Consider the following 24,828-nt stretch of genomic DNA (forward strand, 5'->3'; position numbering starts at 1 on the left):
CGAAAAACAGTGAAGTTTTCAATTGCATCATATGAATGAGATTTCATAAAAATCCCATTTACTGAGGTGTAACATGTGGCCACTGTGGTAACAAATTGCTCTATGCATTGCAAAATGTAGAACACATCAATATGGCTTATTAAAGAGAATCTGTCACCCCAAAATTCGCCTATAAGCTAAGGCCACAGACATCAGGGGCTTATCTACAGCATTCTGTAATGCTGTAGATAAGCCCCTGATGTATCCTGAAAGATAAGAAAAGCAAGTTAGATTATACTCACCCAGGGGAGGTCCCGCTGCGGTCTGGTCCGATGGGCGTCACAGGTCCAGCGCATCCCATCTTCATGCGATGACGTCCTCTTTTTTGCTTCCTGACGCGGCTCCGGCGCAGGCGTACTTTGTCTGCCCTGTTGTGGGCAGAGCAAAGTACTGCAGTGCGCAGGGCCTCTCTGACCTTTCCCGAGGCCTTTGCACTGCAGTACTTTGCTCTGCCCTCAACAGGGCAGACAAAGTACGCCTGCGCCGGAGCCGCGGCAGGAAGCAAAAAAGAGGACATCATCGCATGAAGATGGGATGCGCTGGACCTGCGGCGCCCATCGGACCGGACCAGGACCACCCCCCCAGGGGAGTATAATCTAACTTGTTTTTCTTATCTTTCAGGATACATCGGGGGCTTATCTACAGAATTACAGAATGCTGTAGATAAGCCCCTGATGCCGGCGGCCTTAGCTTATAGGCAAATTTTGGGGTGACAGATTCCCTTTAAAGTAGACCAAAACCACTGCCTCATGTACTGGAGCAGTTTTACGAGTCCCTAGTCATCTTGAAACAATAGAGTAGGGCAGTCTGTAGATCATTTATTTTCCTAAGTAAATAGTGTTTCTACAGGAGAAAAAAATGCATTTTAAAAGGGAATTTGTCAGCAGGTTGATGCTATAGAATCTTAGAGCACCATAATGTAGTGACAGAGAGCCTGATTTCAGCGATGTACCACTTACTGGACCGATTGGTGCAGTATTGAGAAAATTCCCATTTTCTCCATTGTAGATGTAGTAGCGCTATGAAAGCTGCGCTGTGTATATCACTACCCACACCCACGATAGGCAGCTTCCCTTCCAGGGCTGGGGGCGGGATTACACAGATTAGTAGGACCACAGTGCACGTGAGATCTAGTCCTACAATGTTAATCTCCTGCTGATAAAACAGATATTATATTGAAATAACAGCAAGGTGTTGATCACGTGACGCAATACTGTAATTAGCTCTTTGACCCTACATTATGTAGCTTTCAGAATAAATAGAAAACAAAAAAACGTTGACAGATTCCCTCTAATCCTATAACCCTGCAATCTGGCTGTACAATGCAAACATAAGGAGTATGAATTATTATGGAACTACATTATGAGCATTGAGAACAGACATGGGGAAACAAGTAAGCCATGTCTGGTCTCTACAGCACCATCAGAAGAATACAGATGATATTTTTCCATGAGCCTGTATACACCACTATACATATGAGGAGCAGAAGAGCTGCAGCAATGGCCATCCCCTTGTCAGTCACTTTCTACGATGACAGACCACTAAGGCTGTGAAGAGCTAACAGGAAAGCAGTCGCAGAAATGATATTATGGCAATTGCTCTCCTTTATTACCAGAATCATCCCAGCTTCAAACACTAATTTCGGAATTAGAGGTAACAGAACTGGAAGTAATGCAATTCCCCAATGTAAAAATTCAAAAAGGTAAAATAAAACATTGTGGATCTCCTAGTTCTTGCCTTGGTATTTTATACCAAAAATGATCACGCAGGTAGGTGGCACTGTTGCTTTAAATGATTCTTTCAGACCTAATTTCCTTTTGGATTTAACCAAATGTGACAAAGCACGATTACAGATACAGTATCTCTGGATTAAAACAGGAATAAAATATGAAGCTGGGTAACAATAGAAGATTTCACACTTCCATTTCCCAGCACCCGTGTGCAGCAGCATTCACTGGGAACCTGCCAGACTAAATGTGACTGCCAATCATTTACGGCAGGAGATGTCTCAGGAGCAGGGTACGGAAAGCAGTTTTTTTATTTTGCAGTAAACAAATAAAAAGTGTCACTTTTAATCAGTGTCGACTTTTGGAAAACTTTAGTTTTGTGGTGACGTTGTGATGAACGATGTAATCCTTCTTCCATATCCGCAGCAGTCACTGCTGTCAGTATTGTCATGAAAAATGAAAGGAACGATTGAGCCTTTGATTACTGCACTCCAACTGCTAATACTCAGATTACTTCCCCAAGACGTGGTCACCACATCGATGAAAAACAGAATTATAGAAGCATATGATTTTTAACATTAATGTTTGGGTCTACCATACGACCTTAATCCCCCCTGCAGTCCAGATCATTACCACAACAAAACAAGTGGTTTCAATGTAGGAACAGATCATTCTTCTACTAAACACTAAAGAAAAAGGAAAGACAGAAAACAAGAAAATCAGATACTGACAATGTTATTAACCCCTTTAGGAACATCTAAATTTTTGTTATATCATATAGGTTCAAAGGGGTGAACAGAATGGGATCAGGACGGTACCACATCCAGATGATTCCAGCTTTGGGCAGCAGGGTGGCTCAGTGGTTAGCACTGCAGCCTTGCACAGGGGTCCTGGGTTCAAAATAAATATCTGTGTTATACAGCTAGCATCTGTCCGTAACAGCAGACATCGCAGCTTCCTAGCGCAAATGGCTGCTGTTTAACCACTTACAGTGGTGTTCAAAAGTCCTGCATAGGATAAATTGATTGATTTTTCAAGTTTTAAACGTTTTCTGTCGAATATTTTCGATGCTAATATGACATATTATATATCGTTTTGTTCAGAATACAATTTTGCATTCTTTCCCTGTAATATTCTTAGCTTTTGAAGCAGTTTTGCCTGAAATTATTGCAACAATATAAACATTGTACAGCTTCAGATCCAAAATTAGCCAATCACAGATGAGGTTCTTGTGACCAATCATAACCTGGATATGGCAGCCAATCACATCTGCTGCTTTGTTTGTTTTGTCTGTTGGTCTATCTAGTGAATCATACTGTAGAGTTCTATGATGGGAGCCTTCAGATTTTTGTCAGCGGAGGATTGTGTGCGAGTTGTGGTGCTACATGAAGAGGGTTATACTGGCCCCCAGATCGCAAGGAAGGTCGGCTGTAATCAGAGTACAGTTGTAAGAATTTTGCAGAAACATAAGCAGCTTGGAATTACCCAGGACAGGCCCAGATCTGGTCGGCCCAGAAAGTCAACTAAAAGGGAGGATAGAGTACTGATAAGAACATCCCTTGCCAATCGAAAGCTCACCTCTCCTCAACTTCTGCGAGAATGGCAAGAAAAGTGCAATATTGAGGTAGCAACATCAACTGTTAGGAAGAGATGTTTGGAAGCAGGATTGAGAGGGTGCAAGGCCCGAAAGAAGCCATTGATGACAGCCATACAAAGACAAAGGCGAAAACTGTGGGCATTGAAATAGTTAAAATGGAGGAAGGAGGAGTGGGAAAAAGTGCTATTTAGTGATGAAAGCACTTTTTGCATTTTAGGAAATGATGGCAAGTCTTATGTGAGAAGGTTCCCACATGAAGAGTACAAGCCAGAGTGTTTGAGCTCCTCTGTGAAACATCCGATGAAAGTAATGGTCTGGGGCTGTATGGCAGCCAATGGTGTTGGAAGGCTTCATATTGTGGAGGGTATGGTTAATGCAAAAAAATACATAGACATCCTTAATAAGAAAATGCTGCCTTCTGCTCAACACTCTGAATTAAATAAAAAATAATACATCTTAAAAAGTAAAATTTAAGTCTGTGTGAACTTGCATTGGAAGTTAATGAACTTAGAAACCTGTTCACCATTCTACACACTGTACTAGTGTAGGTATGGTTATGCTGTAAAAAAAATTATCAAAAATGCACATACCATAACAATTTATACACTTGGGACATTCAAAAATGAGTATGGCATACAATGAGGGATTACAAAAACATATGTTCCACCAGTTTCACTGTAAAGATGCAGAAGTATGAAACATACAGTTTTCTTCACGCCTATGCAGGACTTTTGAACACCACTTAACTGATGCTGTTAATGATGGTCAGCATCAGTTAAATGGCCAGGTTGCCGATGCACGCATGAAACCCACTAGCCTTACTCACCATTGCAGCCGAGAGCCAAATGAAGGTTCCCGTGGCTGCTATATAGGTCCTCCAATGAAGCGCCAGCCTATATACCGCAATACTTTAGTATTGTAGTATTTAGCATAAGCAAGAAATGTACAGGTTCAAGGTCTAGAAGTGTATGATTAAAGAAAAAAAAAGTGTTAAAAGGGAATCTGCCAGCCCCCCCACCCCCAAGATGTATGACCTATCAATGTGGGCATACAGGTAATAGAAATGTTACACTAGTCCTACCTGTAAGCCTCATATTAGTCTTACTGTATAGAAATCGTATTTTATTTCCTTATGTGAAGGAGCGTGTGGTGCCTGGAAGAAATCCCTGACTTCATTGCAATACTACCCCCTCCCATGCACATCAGTTGTGACCCCCGGAATCCCGCTCCTGCACTCCCTCCACAATCCATACCTTTTCCTCCCTCCTCTGGGCACTGCATTCAGGCACAGGCGACTTCAGCTCCAGTGACCTAAGGTGTGTGCGACGATAAAGGTGCTCTCCCCAATTACCCCCTGCATAGTCATCCCTATGTACTGTACATATGGCTCCTAGCAATGACTGTGAAGGAAGCAAGGTGGGGAGAGCACCTAATCGTCACGCATGCAGGAAGTCACAGTGACACACCTATGCAGAAAATCCCTGAATGCAGCGCTTATAGAAAGGAGGAAAAGGTATGGATTTTTGAGGGGGTGCAGTGTGCAGGTGCGGGATTCCGGCGCCACAATTGACGTGCATGGGAGGGGGTAGTATTACAATGAAGACAGGAGGCAAGGATTTCTTCCAGGTACAACACGCCCCAAAGCCTGGAAGAAATCATTAGCATAAAGACAGAACACAACATTTTTCAACAATATGACCACTAACAGGTAGGACTAATTTAACGTTTCCATTATCTCTATGCCCATATTAATAGCTCATATACGTCCAAGGGAAGGGGGGGGGGGGGGGAGTAGGAATGACAGATTCCCTTTAAAAAAATAAAGTTTAAATCACCCACCTTTTCAAAGTTAAAAAAAAAAAAAAAAATACTGGTTGACATTGTGTCCATAAAAGTCCAATCCAACAAGATGTTAAACTATTTAAACGGCACGTTAACCCCTTTCCGACATGTGCCGTAATAGTACACACGTCGGACTCCCCCTATTTGGTGCAGGCACCGGAGCTGAACCTGCAACTTTCTGGGCACATGACAGCCGATCTACACAGCTGACATTTGCCCATAACATTTGCGGGTGGAATCACGATCCACCCGCAGCTGTTAACACAAGCGTACAGGAAGCGCATTACTAATCCCGCCTATTGCATACCCCATCACATGATCACGGGTCACTGATAGGTCGGCATGACAACCAGAGGTCTTCAGCAGACCTCTGTGGTTGTTACTGCCAGATTCCTATGAGCGCCGCCCCGTGGTCAGTGCTCTTAGCAAGTGAGCATTTTTGCTACACATAGATGATATCATCATCGCCTGCGTATAGCAGAGGCAATCAAAGTACTGCAGCGTCTAGTCTCCCATGGAGACTATTGAAGCATGCAAAAAGTGAAAAAGGTTTTTAAAAATAAAATATAAAAAAGTTCAAAATCACCCCCCTTTTGCCCCATTCAAAACAAAAAAAATCAAATATACACATATTTGGTATCGCCGTGTTCAGAATCGCCCGATCAATAAGAATTAACCTGATCGCTAAACAGCATAACGAGAAAAAAAAAAACTAAAATACGCCAGACTTACGTTTTTCTGGTCGCTGCTACATTGCAATAAAATGCAATAACAGGCGATCAAAAACATTGTATCTATACCAAAAATGTAACCATTAAAAACATCCAAAAATAAGTCCTCACCCAAACCCAGATTCTGAAAAAAAGAGATGCTACAGGTCTCGGAAAATGGTGCCATTTAAAAGAACAAAAAAAATAAAATTTGTTTAACTACCTAAATAAAAAAATAAATAAAAAGAATCTATACATGTTTGGTGTCTGAACTCATACAGACCTGGAGAATCATAAGGGCAGGTCAGTTTTAGCAGTGAACATGGTTATTAAAAAAAACAACAGTGGAATTGCACTTTTTTTTTTGCAATTTCATCACACTTAGAATTTGGACAAAACGAGCGTACAAAAAATAGAAAATATAAAGAATAAATAAATATTTCAATAATTTCTTCTTTTTTGTACGCTGGTTTAATTAGCATCATTTTAGGATTTCAGAAACGGAAAAATGTCAGTTTAGCGTTTTGACATTTCTTTTAGACGTTTAACCCCCCAGACCATTTTCCGTTTTTTTTTGCTCCCCTTCTATCCAGACCCAAACTTTTTATTTTTTGGTCAATAGGGCAATGTGAGAGGTAATACAATATATATATATATATATATATATATATATATATATATATATATATATATATATATATATATATATATATATATATATATATATATATATATATATATATATATATATATATACACATACTAGCTGAAGAGCCCGGCGTTGCCTGGGCAGAGTAAATATCTGTGGTTAGTTATAGCACCTCACTTCTCTTATTTTCCCATCACGCCTCTCATTTTCCCAATCACATCTTTCATTTTCCCCCTCACACCTCTCATTTTCTCCCTCACTCCTCTCATTCCCCCCTAACACTTGTCATTTCGACCTCACATCTATCATTTTCCAATCACTCCACTATTTTCCCTCACTCCTCTCATTTTGCACTCACACCTTTTCATTTTCACCTCAGTATATACATGTTTGTCATCTCCCTTATATATAGTATACACCTGTATGTCGTCTCCTGTATATAGTATATACCTGTATGTCATCATCTCCTATATATAGTATATACCTGTATGTCATCTCCTCCTGTATATAGTATATACCTGTGTGTCATCTCCCCTGTATATAGTATATACCTGTGTGTAATCTCCTCCTGTATATAGTACATACCTGTGTGTCATCTCCTGTATATAGTATATATCTGTGTCATCTCCTCCTGTATATACCTGTGTCATCTCCTCCTGTATATAGTATATATATACCTGTGTCATCTCTCCTGTATATAGTATATACCTGTGTGTCATCTCCTCCTGTATTAGACCTCATTCACACGTTATTTGCTCAGTATTTTTACCTCAGTATTTGTAAGCTAAATTGGCAGCCTGATAAATCCCTAGCCAACACGAAGCCCTCACCCTGGCTGTATATATTAGCTCACACATACACATAATAGACAGGTCATGTGACTGACAGCTGCCGTATTTCCCATATGGTACATTTGTTGCTCTTGTAGTTTGTCTGCTTATTAATCAGATTTTTATTTTTGAAGGATAATACCAGACTTGTGTGTGTTTTAGGGCGAGTTTTGTTTGTCAAGTTGTGTGTGTTGAGTTGCGTGTAGCGACATGCATGTAGCGACTTTTGTGAGATGAGTTTTGTGTGGGGACATGCGTGTAGCAACTTTTTGTGTGTCGAGTTGCATGTGACAGGTTAGTGTAGCAAGTTGTGTGCAGCAAGTTTTGTGCATGCCAAGTTTTGCGTGTGGCGAGTTTTATGTGTGGTGCCTTTTGAGTATGTGCAAGTCTTGTGTGAGGCAACTTTTGCATGTGTTGCAACTTTTGTGCATGTGGCAATTTTTCCGCGTGTGCAAGTTTTGCGTGTGGTGAGTTTTCCATGAGGTGAGTTTTGCACTTGTGGCGAGTTTTGCGTGAGCCTAGTTTTTGCACGTGGCGAGTTTTGAGCGGCGACTTTTGTGTTTCGACTATTATGTGGCGAGGTTTGTGTATGTGTGGTGAAATGTGTGCTGAGGGTAATAGGTGTTCAAGCACGTGGTAGTGTGTGGCGCATTTTGTGTGTGTGTTCATATCCCCGTGTGTGGTGAGTATCCCATGTCGGGGCCCCACCTTAGCAACTGTACGGTATATACTCTTTGGCGCCATCGCTCTCATTCTGTAAGTCCCCCTTGTTCACATCTGGCAGCTGTCAATTTGCCTCCAACACTTTTCCTTTCACTTTTTCCCCATTATGTAGATAGGGACAAAATTGTTTGGTGAATTGGAAAGCGCAGGGTTAAAATTTCACCTCACAACATAGCCTATGACGCTCTCGGGGTCCAGATGTGTGACTGTGCAAAATTTTGTGGCTGTAGCTGCGACGGTGCAGATGCCAATCCCGGACATACATACATACACACACATTCAGCTTTATATATTAGATATATATATGTAGATATATATATATATATATATATTTTACACACGTCTCACTAGATTAGAATTTCAAAAAGTTAATTTATTTCAGTTCTTTAATACAAAAAAAATCAAACTCATGTATTAAATAGAGTCATTACAAACAGAGTGATCTATACCAAGTGTTTGTTTCTGTTAACGTTGACAATTATAGCTTACAGTCAATGAAAACCCAGAAGTTATCTCTTATCTCAGTAAATTACTTTATAACACCAGCTTGAAAAATGATTTTAAAATCTGAAATGTTGGCCTACTGAAATGTATGTTCAGGAAATACATTTACAAACACAAATTTTGGAATGACCTATTCTTAATCCTTTCAAGGCTGCAGTTATCCCGATTGCTTGTGCACCTTTTTCTACCACACTTTTCCCTTCCACTCAACTTTCCATTAATATGTTTGGATACAGCACTCTGTTGAAAAAAAAAAAAAGAGAAAAGGACGGTACACAGACCATGCATGTGCCATCCGAACTTTGCGCACCCATCGCAAAAGCTTTATTAGGTTAAACAAAGCAAACACCCTTTTGTACCACCGGAAAGGAACTAAAGGGTGGAAATGTTTTAAGCCCCCAATTTTTTTTCACAAGGGTAACAGGAGAAAATTGCCAACAGAACTTGTTGTGCAATTTCTCCTGAGATACCCCATATGTGGGGAAAAACTACTGTATGGGAGCACGGCAGGGCTCAGAAAGGAAATAATGACACTTTGGAATGCAGACTGATGGAATGATCTGCGGTCGTCATGTTGCGCTTGGAAAGCTCCTGATATGCTTACATTTCCATTTTGGAAACTAGACCCCTCAAGGAATTTATCTAGGTGTGTGGTGAGCACCTTGAACCAACAGGTGTTCACAGAACCTTACAATTTTGATCTGTGATGAGAAAATAATTATTTTTGCATCGCTTTATTCTGAGAGATATAAACTTTTAGTTTTCCGTTGATACAGTGTGGTGGCTTGTTTTTTTGTGGGACAAGATGACATTTTCAGCTATACCATTTTTATTTACATTCGTCTTTTAGATCACATTTTATTGCGCTTTTTATTTGGCAGCATGATAAAGCATAGTTTGCCTTTTGTTTTTCATTTATTTATTTTTCACAGTGTTCACTGCAGGGGTTACCTAGGGTGATAGTTTTAAAGGTTGGGTTGTTCTGGACGTAGCGATATGAAATATGCATACTTTTTTCATAAAAATACACTGCTCAAAAAAATAATGGGAACACTGAAATCCCACATCCTAGATATCACTGAATGAAATATTCCAGTTGTAAATCTTAATTCATTACATAGTGGCAAGTGTTGTGAACAATAAAACCTAAAAATGATCAATGTAAAATCACAACTAATATACCACGGAGGGCTGGAGTTGGAATGATGCTCAAAATCAAAGTGGAAAATGAAGTTACAGGTCGATCCAACTTAAGTGGAAATGCCTCAAGACAAGGAAATGATACTCAGTAGTGTGTGTGGCCTCCACGTGCCTGTATAATCTCTCCTTACAATGCCTGGGCAAACTCCTGATGAGGCGGTGGATGGTCTCCTGAGGGATCTCCTACCAGACCTGGACTAAAGCAACCGCCGACTCCTGGACAGTGTGTGGTGCAATGGGACGTTGGTGGATGGTGCGAGACACGATGTCCCAGATGTGTTCAATCGGATTCAGGTCTGGGGAATGGGGGGAGGGAAACAGTCCATGGCTTCAATGCCTTCATCTTGCAGGAACTGCTGGCACTCCAGCCACATGTGGTCTGGCATTGTCCTGCATTAAGAGGAACCCAAGACCAACCGCACCAGCATATGGTCTCACAAGGGGTCTGAGGATCTCATCTCGGTACCTAATGGCAGTCAGGCAACCTCTAGCGAGCACATGGAGGTGTGCGGCCCTCCAAAGAAATGCCACCCCACACCATTACTGACCCACTGCCAAACCGGTCATGCTGAAGGATGTTGCAGGCAGCAGATTGCTCTCCACGGTGTCTCCAGGCTGTCAGGTCTGTCACATGTGCTCAGTGTGAACTTGCTTTCATCTGTAAAGAGCACAGGGTGCCAACTGCCAGTGGCAAATTTGCCAATCCTGGTGTTCTGTGGCATATGCCAAGCGCCCTGCATGGTGTTGGGCCGAGAGCACAACCCCCATCTGTGGACGTCGGGCCCTGAGACCATCCTCATGTAGTCGGTTTCTAACCGTTTGTGCAGACACATGCACATTTGTGGCCTGCTGTAGGTCATTTTGCAGGGCACTGGCAGGGCTCCTCCTGTTCCTCCTTGCACAAAGGCTGAGGTAGCGGTCCTGCTGCTGGGTTGTTGCCCTCATATGGCCCCCCCACGTCTCCCGCTGTGCTGGCCTGTCTCCTGGTAGCACCTCCAGCCTCTGGACACTACGCTGACAGACACAGCAAACCTTCTTGCCACAGCTCGCATTGATGTGCCATCCTGGAAGAGCTGCACTACCTGAGCCACTTGTGTGGGTTGTAGAGTTCGTCTCATGTTACCACGAGTGTGAAAGCACAACCAACATTCAAAAGTGACCAAAAAATCAGCCAGAAAGCATTGGTACTGAGATGTGGTCTGTGGTTCCCACCTGCAGAACCACTCTTTTATTGAGTGTGTCTTAATAATTGCCAATAATTTCCATCTGTTGTCTATTCCATTTGCACAACAGCAGGTGAAACTGATTGTCAAACAGTGTTGCTTCCTAAGTGGACAGTTTGATTTCACAGAAGTTTGATTTAGTTGGAGCTATATTCTGTTGTTTAAGTGTTCTCTTTAGTTTTTTGAGCAGTGTATTTATTTTATATATTTTTTTTCATTATTTTGTGACTTTTACAATTTTTTTTTTTTTTTTTTTTAAAGTGTCACTATTACATTTTATTTAATGAACATGTCCATATATGGCTTAGGGGGTTGATCATACTGACAGATTCCTTTTAAAGAAGCACTCCCATGAGGGTTTTCTCCCCCCTTGACTATGGAGCGTCAGAACAAGTCCCCATAGGCTTACATTGTACAAGAGTCTTATGGCTCACACATACACACATGGAGCGAGTCAGAGGCTAAAAGCAATGATGTCACTCAGAAGAGGATCACAGATGCGCTGGATACCAGACAAGATGGCGCTAGGTGACTATATTAACACCCCACACTATATACACATTAACACAGGCTTAGGGGAAAAAAGTTAATGGGAGGGCTTCTTTAGTGAGACTTTTGGCTAGCAAAAATAAAAATGTCACTGAAAGAAAACAATAAAATTTATCTTACTTGCAACATAGTAACTGCATGCTTTTCCCCAGATTTGGTCCATATTGGCATCATTCCTAGCTTAACTGCTATTACACCAACCCTGTTGGAGCCTGTAATACAAAGTGGTGTTATATTAGGATGTACAAATCACACAACAGAATCAGTGACAGGAGATGTATTAAAGAATGAGCCAAAACTGATACACTGTGACAGACATAATGCAAGACCTAGTGATGAGGAGCAAGACGGAATGAATCACAGAACGAAGACAGTCGTGTAATGCCCTAAGACTCTGCTCCATGCTGTACACATGATTATCTAAAGAAACAAAGCCAGTAAATTTAAGCCATGAAGAGATTGCTATAAGGTAGACAGCCCGTCTTTAGAAATGAAGTCATGTTGGTTGCTATGAAAGTCCTTGGTGGATGTATATGTGGTACACACAGCTCCAGCAAAAATTAAGAGACCACTTTAAAATTTTTAGTTTGTCTGATTTTTCTCTTAATAGTTATATTTTTGAGTAAAATGTAAATTGTTCTTTTATTCTATAAACTACTGACAACAGGTCTCCAAAGATCCAAGCAATAAATTTTGTATTTATTTTCTGAAAATGAGATATGGTCAAAATAACAAAAAAAATGCATTGCTTGCAGACCTCAAGAAATGCAAAAAAAAAAAAAAGTACATAATAATTTAGAAACAGTACTAATGTTTTAACTCAGGAATAGTTCAGAAATCAATATTTTTTTGGAATAACCATGATTTTTAATCACAGCTTCTGTGCATCTTGGCATGCTTTCCACCAGTCTTTCACACTGCCTTTGGGTGACCTTTTGCCACTCCTGGTACAAACATTTAAGTAGTTCTTCTTTGTTTAATGGCTTGTGACTATTCATCTTCCTCTTGATTACATTCCAGAGGTTTTCAATGGGGTTCAGGTCTGGAGATTGGGCTGGCCATGATAGGATTTGATGTGGTGGTCCTTAATCCACACCTTGATTGACCTAGCTGTGTGGCATGGTGCATTGTCCTGCTGGAAAAAACAGTCCTCAGAGTTGGGGAACATTGCCTGAGCAGAATGAGGAATCAACGGTTTTTCCAGGATAACCTTGTTTCGGCTTGATTCATACGTCCTTCGCAAACAATGAGCTGCCCAATTCAAGCCTTGCTGAAACGTGTGCGTGTGTGTGTGTGTGTGTGTGTGTGTGTGTGTGTGTGTGTGTGAACTTCAGGAGGCCTCAGTCTGTGGGGGCATCATACTGTGTGTGTAGGATTCTGAGGGGCATTATACTGTGTCTGGGAGAACTTACTGTGGAGCCATGATACTGTGTGCAGGGCTGTGTAGACCTCATACTGTGTGTGGAAATGTACTGAGAGAGGCACCATACTGTGTGTATGTGGGGGGGGGGGCTGTGAGGAAGAATGTACTGTGGTGGGGGAATCATACTGCATGTGGGGGAGCAGCACGTGTAAAACAAAGAAAGAATAAAAATTACCACCTTGCGCACCACAGCATGTACCCCTCTTTCTTATCTTTCAAGGCTGGCATGTGCAATACTGTAGTATCATCGTATGTACGATTGTAGATACCTTACGGCATTCTTGTTGTAGCTTTTGTGTGTGGCGGTTCATTACCACTCACTGACACAGGGATATAAAGAATGGGGAAAGGGGGAAGTGAAACTTATCAATTAGCAAATCTATCAATCAGTCCGCCCCCTCCAATACTAGTAAAAGGTATAAATAGGTTTTAGGACTCATGCTAAACATACACCTGATGAAGGCTGGATAGTTGAAACGCTTTGTGTTTTTAGAATATTTTTTAGAACATTTTTACATTGTCCAGCAATTTTATGGTAGACGCCTTCTACAAATAAAAGACTTTTAGTTAATATATACTTTTGGAGCCTTGGTATCATCGAGGGGAAGAGCCCTTAGCTTGGTTTCTTTTCATCTTTATTCACTGCATTTAGATCCTTTTCAAGGAATTGTCCAAGGTAACCATGCTGACAGCAAGCCATCACCGAGGATTAATTCAGGAAATTTGTTCTTTTCAGAGTTGTGCCTGTTTGAACAACTCTACAAGGTGAGCATAAGCTTTTCTCACCTTATTCTGGCTATACATCTATTAACACTACACTTACATAGCGTTCCCTTGTTTCCCCTATTTTCTCAGGTAACACCCTTCTTCCATACTGTAGTATTGCAATCCACTGTTAAATTGATTATGAAGTGATGGGATGCCCTCTCCAAAACCAATCAGTTAATTGCTGCTGTCATGATTGACAGTGAATTTTAAGGGTGAATAATTTTTACTTCTTATAGCACCAACATACTCCACAGAACTTTATGTATTTCCCCTCAGAATTGTAAACAATATAATATATTGCAGAGTAACACATAATTAGGCAACTTACAGAGTGAGGGTCCTGCTCACACATTTAGGAAATAGGGAACACAAAAGCTAAAAAGTGCTTATGGTTCAGCCATTAATATAATACATAGGTATATAACTAAAGCTGCATGAACCGGACATAAACCAGTATCTTTATAAGTACAGATACAAATTGCTACTGAGTGCATGAAGGTTGTGGGAACCGATAATAGAAAGGACCGGATTCTGAAAATATTTTTTCAGACATTAGAACAGGGAATTGTTAGATTTGTGAGGTGATAGTTTACAGAGATATGTTTTAAGGGCACTTATAAAAAGTGGATAGTAGAAACCACTTGGATTGTCAGGGGTAGAGCATTTCAGAGCACCGGCACAGCACTTGAGAAGTCCTGGAGAAGAGAGTGGTAGATTTTGATTATGGAGGGTGTTAGAATAGGTAGAATGGTAGACAGAGACGAAAGAGGAGAAGTGGGGCAGTGCAGAACTATGGAGAGCTTTGTGAGTGATTGTGATACCTTTATCCTGTATTCTGAGGGTGAGCAAAGAATGCAATGGCAGGCACATGTAGCGGCTGTACAGAAATGATCCTGGCTGCTGCATTCAGGATAGATTACAGAGGGGAATTTAGTAAGAGGGAGATCGATTAGCAGCAACTCGCAGTACTACAGATGAAAATGAATAAGGGTGACAGTAAGGCTTTTTGTTGTAATTTTAGTGATCACAGATAGCACCCATCACAGCAGTTACTTGGATGTTGAGTTAAGATATTACCATGGCGATTTCCACAGAAATAGCAGCCGATTTCGGTCTATCCTAATCTGGGGGTCAGCTTGGTGCACTTACATTTTAACAAATAAGCGTGACTCATGGCTGGAGTGACCAGTAATTGCGCTAGATGTTTGTTTGCAATGGTGAGTACGGTTTTCTTTTATTTCAGGATGTAGTATGGGAAAACATGTACAGGTGCTTCTCACAAAATTAGAATATTATCAAAAAGTTAATTTATTTCAGTTCTTCAATACAAAAAGTGAAACTCATAAAAAGTCATTACAAACAGAGTGATCTATTTCAAGTGTTTATTTCTGTTAATGTTGATGATTATGGCTTACAGCCTATGAAAACCTAAAAGTCGTTAACTCAGTAAATTAGATTAACAAAAACACCTACAAAGGCTTCCTAAGTGATTAAAAATGTCCCCGGGTACCGTCACACAGTGGCATTTTGATCGCTACGACGGCACGATCTGTGACGCTCCAGCATCGTAACAATATCGCTCCAGCGTCGTAGACTGCTGTCACACTTTGCAATGTACGACGCTGGAGCGATAATTTCATGACGTATGTGCGATGTAGAAGCCGTTGGTTACTATGCGCACATCGTATACAATATCGTGCACACCTTTGTTACACCATGCGATCATGCCGCCACAGCGGGACACTAGACGACGAAAGAAAGTTTCAAACGATCTGCTACGACGTACGATTCTCAGCGGGGTCCCTGATCGTAGTAGCGTGTCAGACACAGCGAGATCGCTGGAACGTCACGGATATATCGCTGGAACGTCACAAATCGTGCCGTCGTAGCGATCAAAATGCCACTGTGTGACGGTACCCTTAGTCTGTTTCGGTAGGTTCCACAATCATGGGGAAGACTGCTGTCTTGACAGGTGTCCAGAAGGCAGTCACTGACACATTCCACAAGCAGGGTAAGCCACAAAAGGTCATTGCTAAAGAAGCTGGCTGTTCACAGAGTGCTGTATCCATGCATATTAATCGAAAGTTGAGTGGAAGGAAAAAGTGTGGTAGAAAAAAGGTGCAAAAGCAACTGGGATAACCACAGCCTAAAAATGATTGTGAAGAAAAGGCCATTCAAAAATTGGGAGGAGATTCACAAGGAGTGGACTGCTGCTGGAGTCATTGCTCCAAGAGCCACCACACATAGACGTATCCAAGACATGGGCTACAAGTGTCGCATTCCTTGTGTCAAGCCACTCATGACCAATAGACAACACCAGAAGCGTCTTACCTGGGCCAAGGTGAAAAAGAACTGGACTGTTGCTCAGTGGTCCAAGGTGTTTTCAGATGAAACTAAATTTTGCATTTCACTTGGAAATCAAGGTCCCAGGGTCTGAAGGAAGAGTGGAGAGGCCACAATCCAAGCTGCTTGAGGTCTAGTATGAAGTTTCCACAATCAGTGATGGTTTGGGGAGCCATGTCATCTGCTGGTGTAGGTCCACTGTGTTTTATCAAGACCAAAGTCAATGCAGCCATCTACCATGAAATTTTAGATAACTTCATGCTTCCCTCTGCCGACAAGCTTTTTGGAGATGGAAATTTCATTCTCCAGCAGGACTTGGCACCTGTCCACAGTCAAAAGTACCAATACCTGGTTTAAAAACAACAGTATCGCTATGCTTGATTGGCCAGCAAACTCAACTGACCTTAACCCCATAGAGAATCTATGGGGTATTGTCAAGAGGAAGATGAGACACCAGACCCAACAATGTAGATGACCTGAAGGCTGCTATCAAAGCAACCTGGGCTTCCATAACACCTCAGCAGTGCCACAGGCTGATCGCCTCCATGCCACGCGACATTGATGCAGTAATTGATGCAAAAGGAGCCCCAACAATGTATTCAGTGCATTTACTGAACAGATATTTCTGTCAGCCAACATTTTGGATTTTAAAATCATTTTTCAAGCTGGTGTCATAAAGTATTCTAATTTACCGTATATAGTCAAGTATAAGCCGAGATTTTCAACCCATTTTTTAAGGCTGAAAGTGCCCCTCCCGGCTTATACTTGAGTCATTGTCCCAGGGGTCGGCGGGGGAGCGGCAGGAGTGGCGGCTGTCACATCATACTCACCCCCACCTGACGCGTCTCTGCTTCTCAGATGGTCTCTGGCACCTGCAGCTCTTCCTGTGTTCAGCGGTCATATGGTACCGCTCATTAAAGTAATGATTATGGACGCACCTCCACTTCCATAGGAGTGGAGAGCATATGCATTACTTTAATGAGCGGTACCATATGACCGCTGAACACAGGAACAAGCTGCGGAGACCATCGGAGAAGCAGGGGCTTGCAGAGAGGGGGTGAGTATGGCGGGGAGGGTGAGCCATGCGATATTCACCTGTCCCCGTTCCACCGCCGCGTTGTGTCTTCCGTGTCTTCTGGCTGTGACGTTCAGGTCAGGGAGCGCATTGACATGGTTAGTGCACGCCCTGTACCTGAACAGTCACTGCAGAGAGCCGGAAGACACAGCGGCGCGCGGCAGTGGAACAGGGACAGGTGACTATTGCAAGTGCCGGCACCTGGCCCCCATAGGGTGCAGGTGTCTCTGCCTGCTCAGGACACCGGCACTCGGCGAGGTGAGCATGTAATTTTTTTTTTCTTTTAATCGCAGCAGCATATGGGGCATATTATTCTATGGGGAATCTTATGGGGCCATCAACCATTATGGAGCAGCATATGGGGTATATTATGCTATGGAGCATCTTATGGGGCCATCAACCTTTATGGAGCAGCATATGGGGCATATTCTATGGAGCATCTTATGGGGCCATCATTAACCTTTGTGCAGCATTATATGGGGCATATTTTTGTATGGAGCATCTTATGGGGCCCATCATGGACTGTATGGAGCATGATATGGGGCTCCTGATTCAATATACCGTATATACTCGAGTATAAGCCGACCCGAGTATAAGCCGACCCCCCTAATTTTGCCACAAAAAACTGGGAAAACTTATTGACTCGAGTATAAGCCTAGGGTGGAAATGCAGCATTTACCGGTGAATTTCAAAAATAAAAATAGATCATTATTTCCCCATAGCTGTGCCATATACGGTGCTCTGCACCGTTCACTGTGCCCCATAGATGTGCCATATACGGTGCTCTGCACCGTTCACTGTGCCCCATAGCTGTGCCATATACGGTGCTCTGCACCGTTCACTGTGCCCCATAGATGTGCCATATACGGTGCTCTGCACCGTTCACTGTGCCCCATAGATGTGCCATATACGGTGCCCTGCACCGTTCAGTGTGCCCCATAGATGCTCCACATAAATCTCTGCCGCCGCCGCTGCTGCTGCAATAAAAAAAAAACACATACTCACCTCCCTTGATTGCAGCTCCCGGCGTCTCGTTCCGGCGCCTCCATCTTCCCGGCGTCTCTGCTCTGACTGATCAGGCAGAGGGCGCCGCACACACTATATGCGTCATCGCGCCCTCTGCCTGAACAGTCAGAGCGCAGACGCCGGGAAGATGGAGGCGCCGGCCGGGAAGATGGAGCGACGCTCGGCGGCTGGAACGAGGACAGGTGAATATGCTATACTTACCTAGTCCTGGCGATCCTCGCGCTGTCCCTCTGCCTGGTCTTCGGTGCCGCAGCTTCTTTCTCTATCAGCGGTCACCGGCACCGCTGATTAGAGGAATGAATAGGCGGCTCCACCCCTATGGGAGGTGGAGCCGCTTATTCATTTCTGTAATGAGCGGTCCCACGTGACTGCTGAAGAGGGGAAGAAGCTACAGCACAGAAGACCGTGGGACGGCAGGGACAGCGCGAGGATCGCTGGGACTAGGTAAGTATACCTCAGCGCCCTCACCCGCCGACCCTGCCACCCACCTTGACTCGAGTATAAGCCGAGAGGGGCACTTTCAGCCCAAAATTTTGGGCTGAATATCTCGGCTTATACTCGAGTATATACCGTAGATATTCGAAAACATTTAAAACTACTGATGCCTCAATTAATTATAATTTTATCGGTATCTATTTTTATTTTTGAAATTTACCAGTAGCTCCTGCATTTCCCACCCTAGGCTTATACTTGAGTCAATAAGTTTTCCCAGTTTTTTGTGGCAAAATTAGGGGTCTCAGCTTATACTCGAGTATATACGTACTGAGATAATGATTTTTGGGTTTTCATTGGCTGTGAGCCATAATCAATAAGATTAACAAAAATAAACACTTGAAATAGATCACTCTGTTTGTAATGACTATATAAAATATATGAGTTTCAGTTTTTGTATTGAGGAACTGAAATAAATTACCATATATACTCGAGTATAAGCCGAGATTTTCAGCCCATTTTTTGGGCTGAAAGTCCCCCTCTCAGCTTATACTCGAGTCATACCCGGGGGTCGGCAGGGGAGGGGGAGCGGGGGCTATCTAATTATACTTACCTACTCCTGGCGCGGTCCCGACCTCTTCCAGCGCTGCATATTCTTCCTGTACTGAGCGGTCACATGGTACCGCTCATTACAGTAATAAATATGCGGCTCCACCTCCCATAGGGGTGGAGCCGCATATTCATTACTGTAATAAGCGGTGACCGCTCAGTACAGGAAGAATATGCAGCGCCGGGAGAAGCAGGGACTGCACTGCGCCAGGAGCAGGTAAGTATACGGGGAGGGGGAGCGCAGCGCTGCGCGATATTTACCTCTCCTCGTTCCGGTGCGGCTCCGTCATCAGCGTCCTCTGGCTGTGACGCTCAGGTCAGAGGGTGCGATGACGTGGTCAGTGCGCGCCCTCTGCTGAACGTTAGTGCTAGACGGAGCCGCACCCGAACGAGGATCAGGTGAAAGTGCCGGGGTCCTGAGCGACAGAGAGGGGAGTATGTGATTTCTTTTTTTTTTTTCTTTTTTTAATCGCAGCCACAGCATATGGGGCAATTGACTGTACGGAGCATCTTATGGGGCCATAACACTTGTGCAGCACTATAAGGGGGCAAGTGACTGTACGGAGCATCTTATGGGGTCATAACGCTTGTGCAGCACTACAAGGGGGCAAGGGACTGTATGGATCATCTTATGGGGCCATAACGATTGTGCAGCATTATATTGGGCAAATGTGTATGGAGCATCTTATGGGGGCCTTATTACCCTTTATGCAGGATTATATGGGGCATATTTTAATATGGAGCATTTAATGGGGCTCCTGATTCAATATGGATATTCAAAAACACTTAACCTACTGATGTCTCAATTAATTTTACTGTTATTGGTATCTTTTTATGTGATGGGAAAAAAAAAGCACTATTTTCCAGGACCCATAGCGTCTCCATTTTTTCAGGATCTGGGACTGAGTGATGGCTTATTTTTTGCACTCCAAGCCAACCTCTTTATAGATACCACTTTTGGGTTGTTTATGATGATTTGATCGCCCTTTATTGTATTTTATGCTACCAAACCAACTTTTTTTTTTCTTGTTACGCCATTTACGGATCAAATTAATTATTTTTATATCTTGATAGATACCAAATATGTGTACCGGTATTTATTTTGAATGGGGCAAAAGGGGGTGATTTGAACTTTTAGGCTAGGTTCACATTGCGTTAGTGGGTGTCCGCTAACGGAATCCGTTACATTACGAAATTGTCGCAATTAACGCCAAGTAACGGATCCGTTAGCGCACCCATTGACTGCAATGTGCTAACGCATCGCTAACGTATGCCATTTTCGGCATGCGTCAGCGATGTGCCGTTAGTTTCGAACGGACCTCGAACGCTGCTTGCAGCGTTCAGGGTCCGTTCTTCGCTAGCGCAGATAGGCGATCTGCGCTAGCGGGATAGCCAAACGCAATCCCTTTTTGGACATTGCGTTAGTGCAATCCGTTAGCGTATCCGCTAAACGGATTGCACTAACGCAATGTAAACCTAGCCTTATTTTTGAAAAAAAAACATTTTTTTCCTACATTTTACTTGATGCAATAGTCTTTTTAGGAGACTTGAAGCTACAATTGTCTGATTGCTTGTGTTACACATAGTGCTTCAGCCCTGCTAAATATGTAGCAAAAATCATCATGTCCTATGAACACTGGCCACAGTTCGGGGTCCATAGCAGATCAGTAATGACAAGCATGGAGGGGGGTCTTCTGCAGACCCCCGATTGTCATTCCATCCCCACAATCATGTGACAGGGACGCTGACGGGCGGGGTTAGTGACGCGCTTCAGGTAAGCGCCAGTTAACAGCCACAGGTGGAGCGCCATTCCACCCGCGGCTGTTAGGGGCAAAAAAGATGCAGGTGCAGTGCCGGAGACTGCATCAAAGGAGGATACATGGTCTATGACAGACCTAAACATCATAGGTTGTGAAGGGGTTTGTAAAAGTTAAAATCGCAAAGTTCCTTATTTTTACAAGCACTTTTCAATTTTAACCATTTATGAACATGAAATAATCCCTTTAAATGGAATCCATCAGTAAGATTAACTCTCCTGCACCGCATATTTCGGAATGCAAGTCTTTGAAAGCTAAATAGGCTATTTTATATGTTTTATCTGTTCCTGCATTCCCAAGAACTGGTTAATTCATATACAAATGAGGCGTTACATATTCTTGCCATGACAGAGCACACCCCAAGCCTCTGCCTCCTGAATTTGTTTCCCCACCTTGCTCCTTCTTCTTCGCTTGATTGATAGCTCGCTGTATGTGTGACGTTAGTTGCCCAGTAAGGAAATCAGTGAGCTATCAATCAAGCTAACAAAGTTGATGATGGGCAGGGAAACAACCTTGGGAGGCAGAGGCTCAAGTGCTATGTTACACCCAGGGCACCCAATGCTTCACTTTTATATGAATTAGAGGGTCACTTTAAATGAAAAGATAAAAATGTGTCCATGAAATTAGCTTTCAAGACCTGCATGACCACATTTGCGCTTTGAGGTGGTTGATATATCTAACAGATTTCCTTTAACAAACACTGAAATTCCACAATGTATATATAAATATATAGAACCCCAACTGCTTACATAAATGCAGTATGCAGAGCAAATCCTAAAAACATGCCTGTCACCTGCCCTACTTTATCCAATGTTGTGGCATCTGTTCCTCCCTATGTGCATACCATGCAGGTGTCGTCCTCCCACTTCTGGCTATAATATATACCGGTACATTTCCCCTCCGGGATGGAGGAAGAGGCTGCATGTCATATCAGAGCCCTTACAGTTGCAGTTAGATGAACTGTGCATGTTCAATTTTAGCAACAAAAAAACAAAACAAGGAATCCAAAATAAAACATGGTTCTTTTTTGTTCCACAAGAGCAAAGTCTACCATACTGATGTGCTGGACTAATAGACTGGGACACTGATGGAAAGGACACCAAATAGAGTCTAAAATGTCATTGTTGTAGTTTTGCCCCATTGAAGGACAACGGCTTTGTCTGCAGAACCTCTCGATTCCATTTTTCAAAAATTCAGAGACTCCCTGACGGAGAGGAAAGAGGAAAGGAAAACGTGGTGTGAACTCAGCTTTAATGCTCTCACACTTTGCATATGTACAAGAAGCTCACAACACAAAACTTGCTAGTGCCCTACATATGAATCAGGCAATGTAAAGACAAGACATTGCCTATAAATTGATTGTATAAAATTAGAAAACAAAGAAGATGCTTTACCTATAATCCAATATATGATGTAAACCCACTGACCTACCTGGTTCCCAGGGCTTTATAGGCCATGGCTCATCCTTCAGAGGACAAAGTTTACTCGCGGTCATATTCCTGAATTCCTCTGAAGTCACTCGTTTCATATATTCTTTATTTTGTTTGGAGAGATGTTCATCCCACCAGGTATCAGTGCTGTTGTATCGGGCTAGCAGGACACTGGTGGTAAAGCTGTGGAGAGGTAGGCAAAGTATCAGCACCAAGGAATCGCAAGTCACTGTGGTAGTTCACATGAATGTTTTTACACAAGGACAAATGTTCTGCATGGAAAAAATAAATAAAAAAATTGCAACATGCTTGACTTTGATCAATGTTCTAGACCAGACTCACCCATCATAAGTCAAAGGGAGCATAAAAAAAGGATCATAAACATGTCAACCATGTCATGTGCTTTTTTAAGAATATTTTGCAATTATAAATATAGGAATCTGTGCTTGACTTTTTATTTACTAATCTGACATGTAAAAAACAGATGCCGTATGGATATAATAAACAGACACATAGATCACACATGTATGAAAGGTCTGCAGTTTTTTCTGGACATAAAATTTTGCACATACTTGTGTGAACCCAGCCATAAAGCGGTTGCTGAGTATAACATGAAAAGTCTGCAGTCATGCACTCTACGTGACTGCAGACTTGTGAATCCTCACTGTGTGATCTGAGGATTCTCCACTGCCAGTGATGTCATGGCATGTAACCACAAGTAAGCGATTTGCATACTTCTGGCCACAACCCAACTAGACTGTTTACGGGCTGCGAATGTCTAGTCAGAATGTGGCCAGCAGTATGCATAGTGCATACTTGTGGTCATATGGCCGACACTCCCAGCACGGACACTGGAGAATCCTCACAGCATGCGCAATGTGAGAATTCACAAGTCTGCAGTCACATAGGGTGACGTAAGACTTGTTGTTTTAGGCCGGACGTCTAACTAGTGTAGATTAACATTATTCTGTTATCAGGGGAGGTGACGTGGCTTCCCTAGCAGGTGCACGAGCCTTAGTCCACGCAGTGATAATGCCCTAGTGATAAAACCTTCATTGTAAGTAAACAACAGCATGCAGCCTGATAAGTGTCACATTGCTGGATTCAGTATTTTAACCCCTACCTCATGCTGTCCTCAGATTACAGAGCAATAACCGGCTGACAGATTCCCTGAAGGAGTTATTCACTGCTGGGTACTGGAGGCTAGTGCTTGCTGAAAAGATTAACAAAGAAGCAGATCTGCAGCACCAGGCAGCAGCCATTAAGCAATGTGCACAGCTGTACTGTTCTAAGCCATACACTGGTTGCATCCAGCTGCTGACAGAGGCGATAACTGCTGACTAGCGGGGTGTAAGACATATCCGAAGATTTAGACCTCAATATAAATGTAGTGACGCAAGTGCATAAAATGAGACATGTAATTCTGTGGCAGAAATTGGAATCTGACCCACAGAAGTGCAGGTGTCATGTGAAATCCATTTCTGGAGCAGATTGCTCTCCCCCATACAAACACATTCTCCATTACCTGTCACCAAGGCACCGCACATGGGATGCAGGCAGAGCACGCTGAGGACTGGCAGCCTCATGCCCCAGCAATGCATGAGGAGGATGGACACTTATCAATGAAGGACATATAGGAAAAAGTGGGAGCACTGGACCATCCCCCATGTGCGATACCCACACACTACCGTGTACAGACCTGCCACTCCACTCACCAGTCACTGAACGCATGGCTCCTGCCCAGCGCCGTGCACCGAGCAGACAGCAGCCTCCAGCCCAGCCCCGCCATTGTCACCCGGTGGGTTCCCTCTTATGCCCGGCACAGGCGACAGCACTACCGGCACAAGTATCTCGTCCTTTGCGGAGGCATGAGAAAGTCACCAGAGACTTCCTGTCCGTCACTCTATTCCTCCGCCCGGAAACAGGATGCTCGTGAAGGGAAGTTCCGGCTGCGCTGTAGCTGTGCTGCTCTCCTGCCTCTTCCCTACAGGTGACCAGACAGTGTGTAATACGATCAGTGACTGAAGCCAGAGTGCGCTATCATATAATATTATTAATAATACCACTCTATGCTTACATAATAATAATGAGTCTTCCATGGAAGCTTAGTAATGCCTTACACTAAACAACAGAAATTTAGAATACACCGCACACTCTAACGTTTTTTACTATGCAAAAAAAATAATTTTATTCACAAGACATAACGAGGGGAGCAAAACATATATACACTGTAAGCGACCAGAAGTTACGGTATATGACGCTTCGACCCTCCCGAGTCTTACTCATACAGTCGCTCAGTAATAGAAATAGGG

General features: G+C 43.0%; 1 protein-coding gene across 2 annotated transcripts in view; it reads right to left on the bottom strand.

The window, feature by feature from the left end:
• Positions 1-24,448, bottom strand: part of MRPL3 (mitochondrial ribosomal protein L3) — a 104,859-nt gene extending 80,411 nt beyond the window's left edge. The window contains exons 1-3 of one of the 2 annotated variants that reach the window (XR_011314001.1): positions 24,232-24,433; positions 22,518-22,699; positions 11,714-11,805 (exon numbers count right to left, since the gene is read on the bottom strand). Coding sequence is in view for 1 of the 2 variants with exons in the window: in XM_069730082.1 (XP_069586183.1) it covers positions 11,714-11,805; positions 22,518-22,699; positions 24,232-24,305 (348 nt within the window). In the remaining variant the exon portion in view is untranslated. Of the gene's footprint in view, positions 1-11,713; positions 11,806-22,517; positions 22,700-24,231 lie in introns of both variants that reach the window. The other variant, XM_069730082.1, reaches the window with a different exon arrangement.
• Between the last annotated feature and the right edge of the window lie 380 nt (positions 24,449-24,828).

Source organism: Ranitomeya imitator, chromosome 6 (assembly GCF_032444005.1).
Source record: "Ranitomeya imitator isolate aRanImi1 chromosome 6, aRanImi1.pri, whole genome shotgun sequence".
Classification (NCBI taxonomy): Eukaryota; Metazoa; Chordata; class Amphibia; order Anura; family Dendrobatidae; genus Ranitomeya; species Ranitomeya imitator.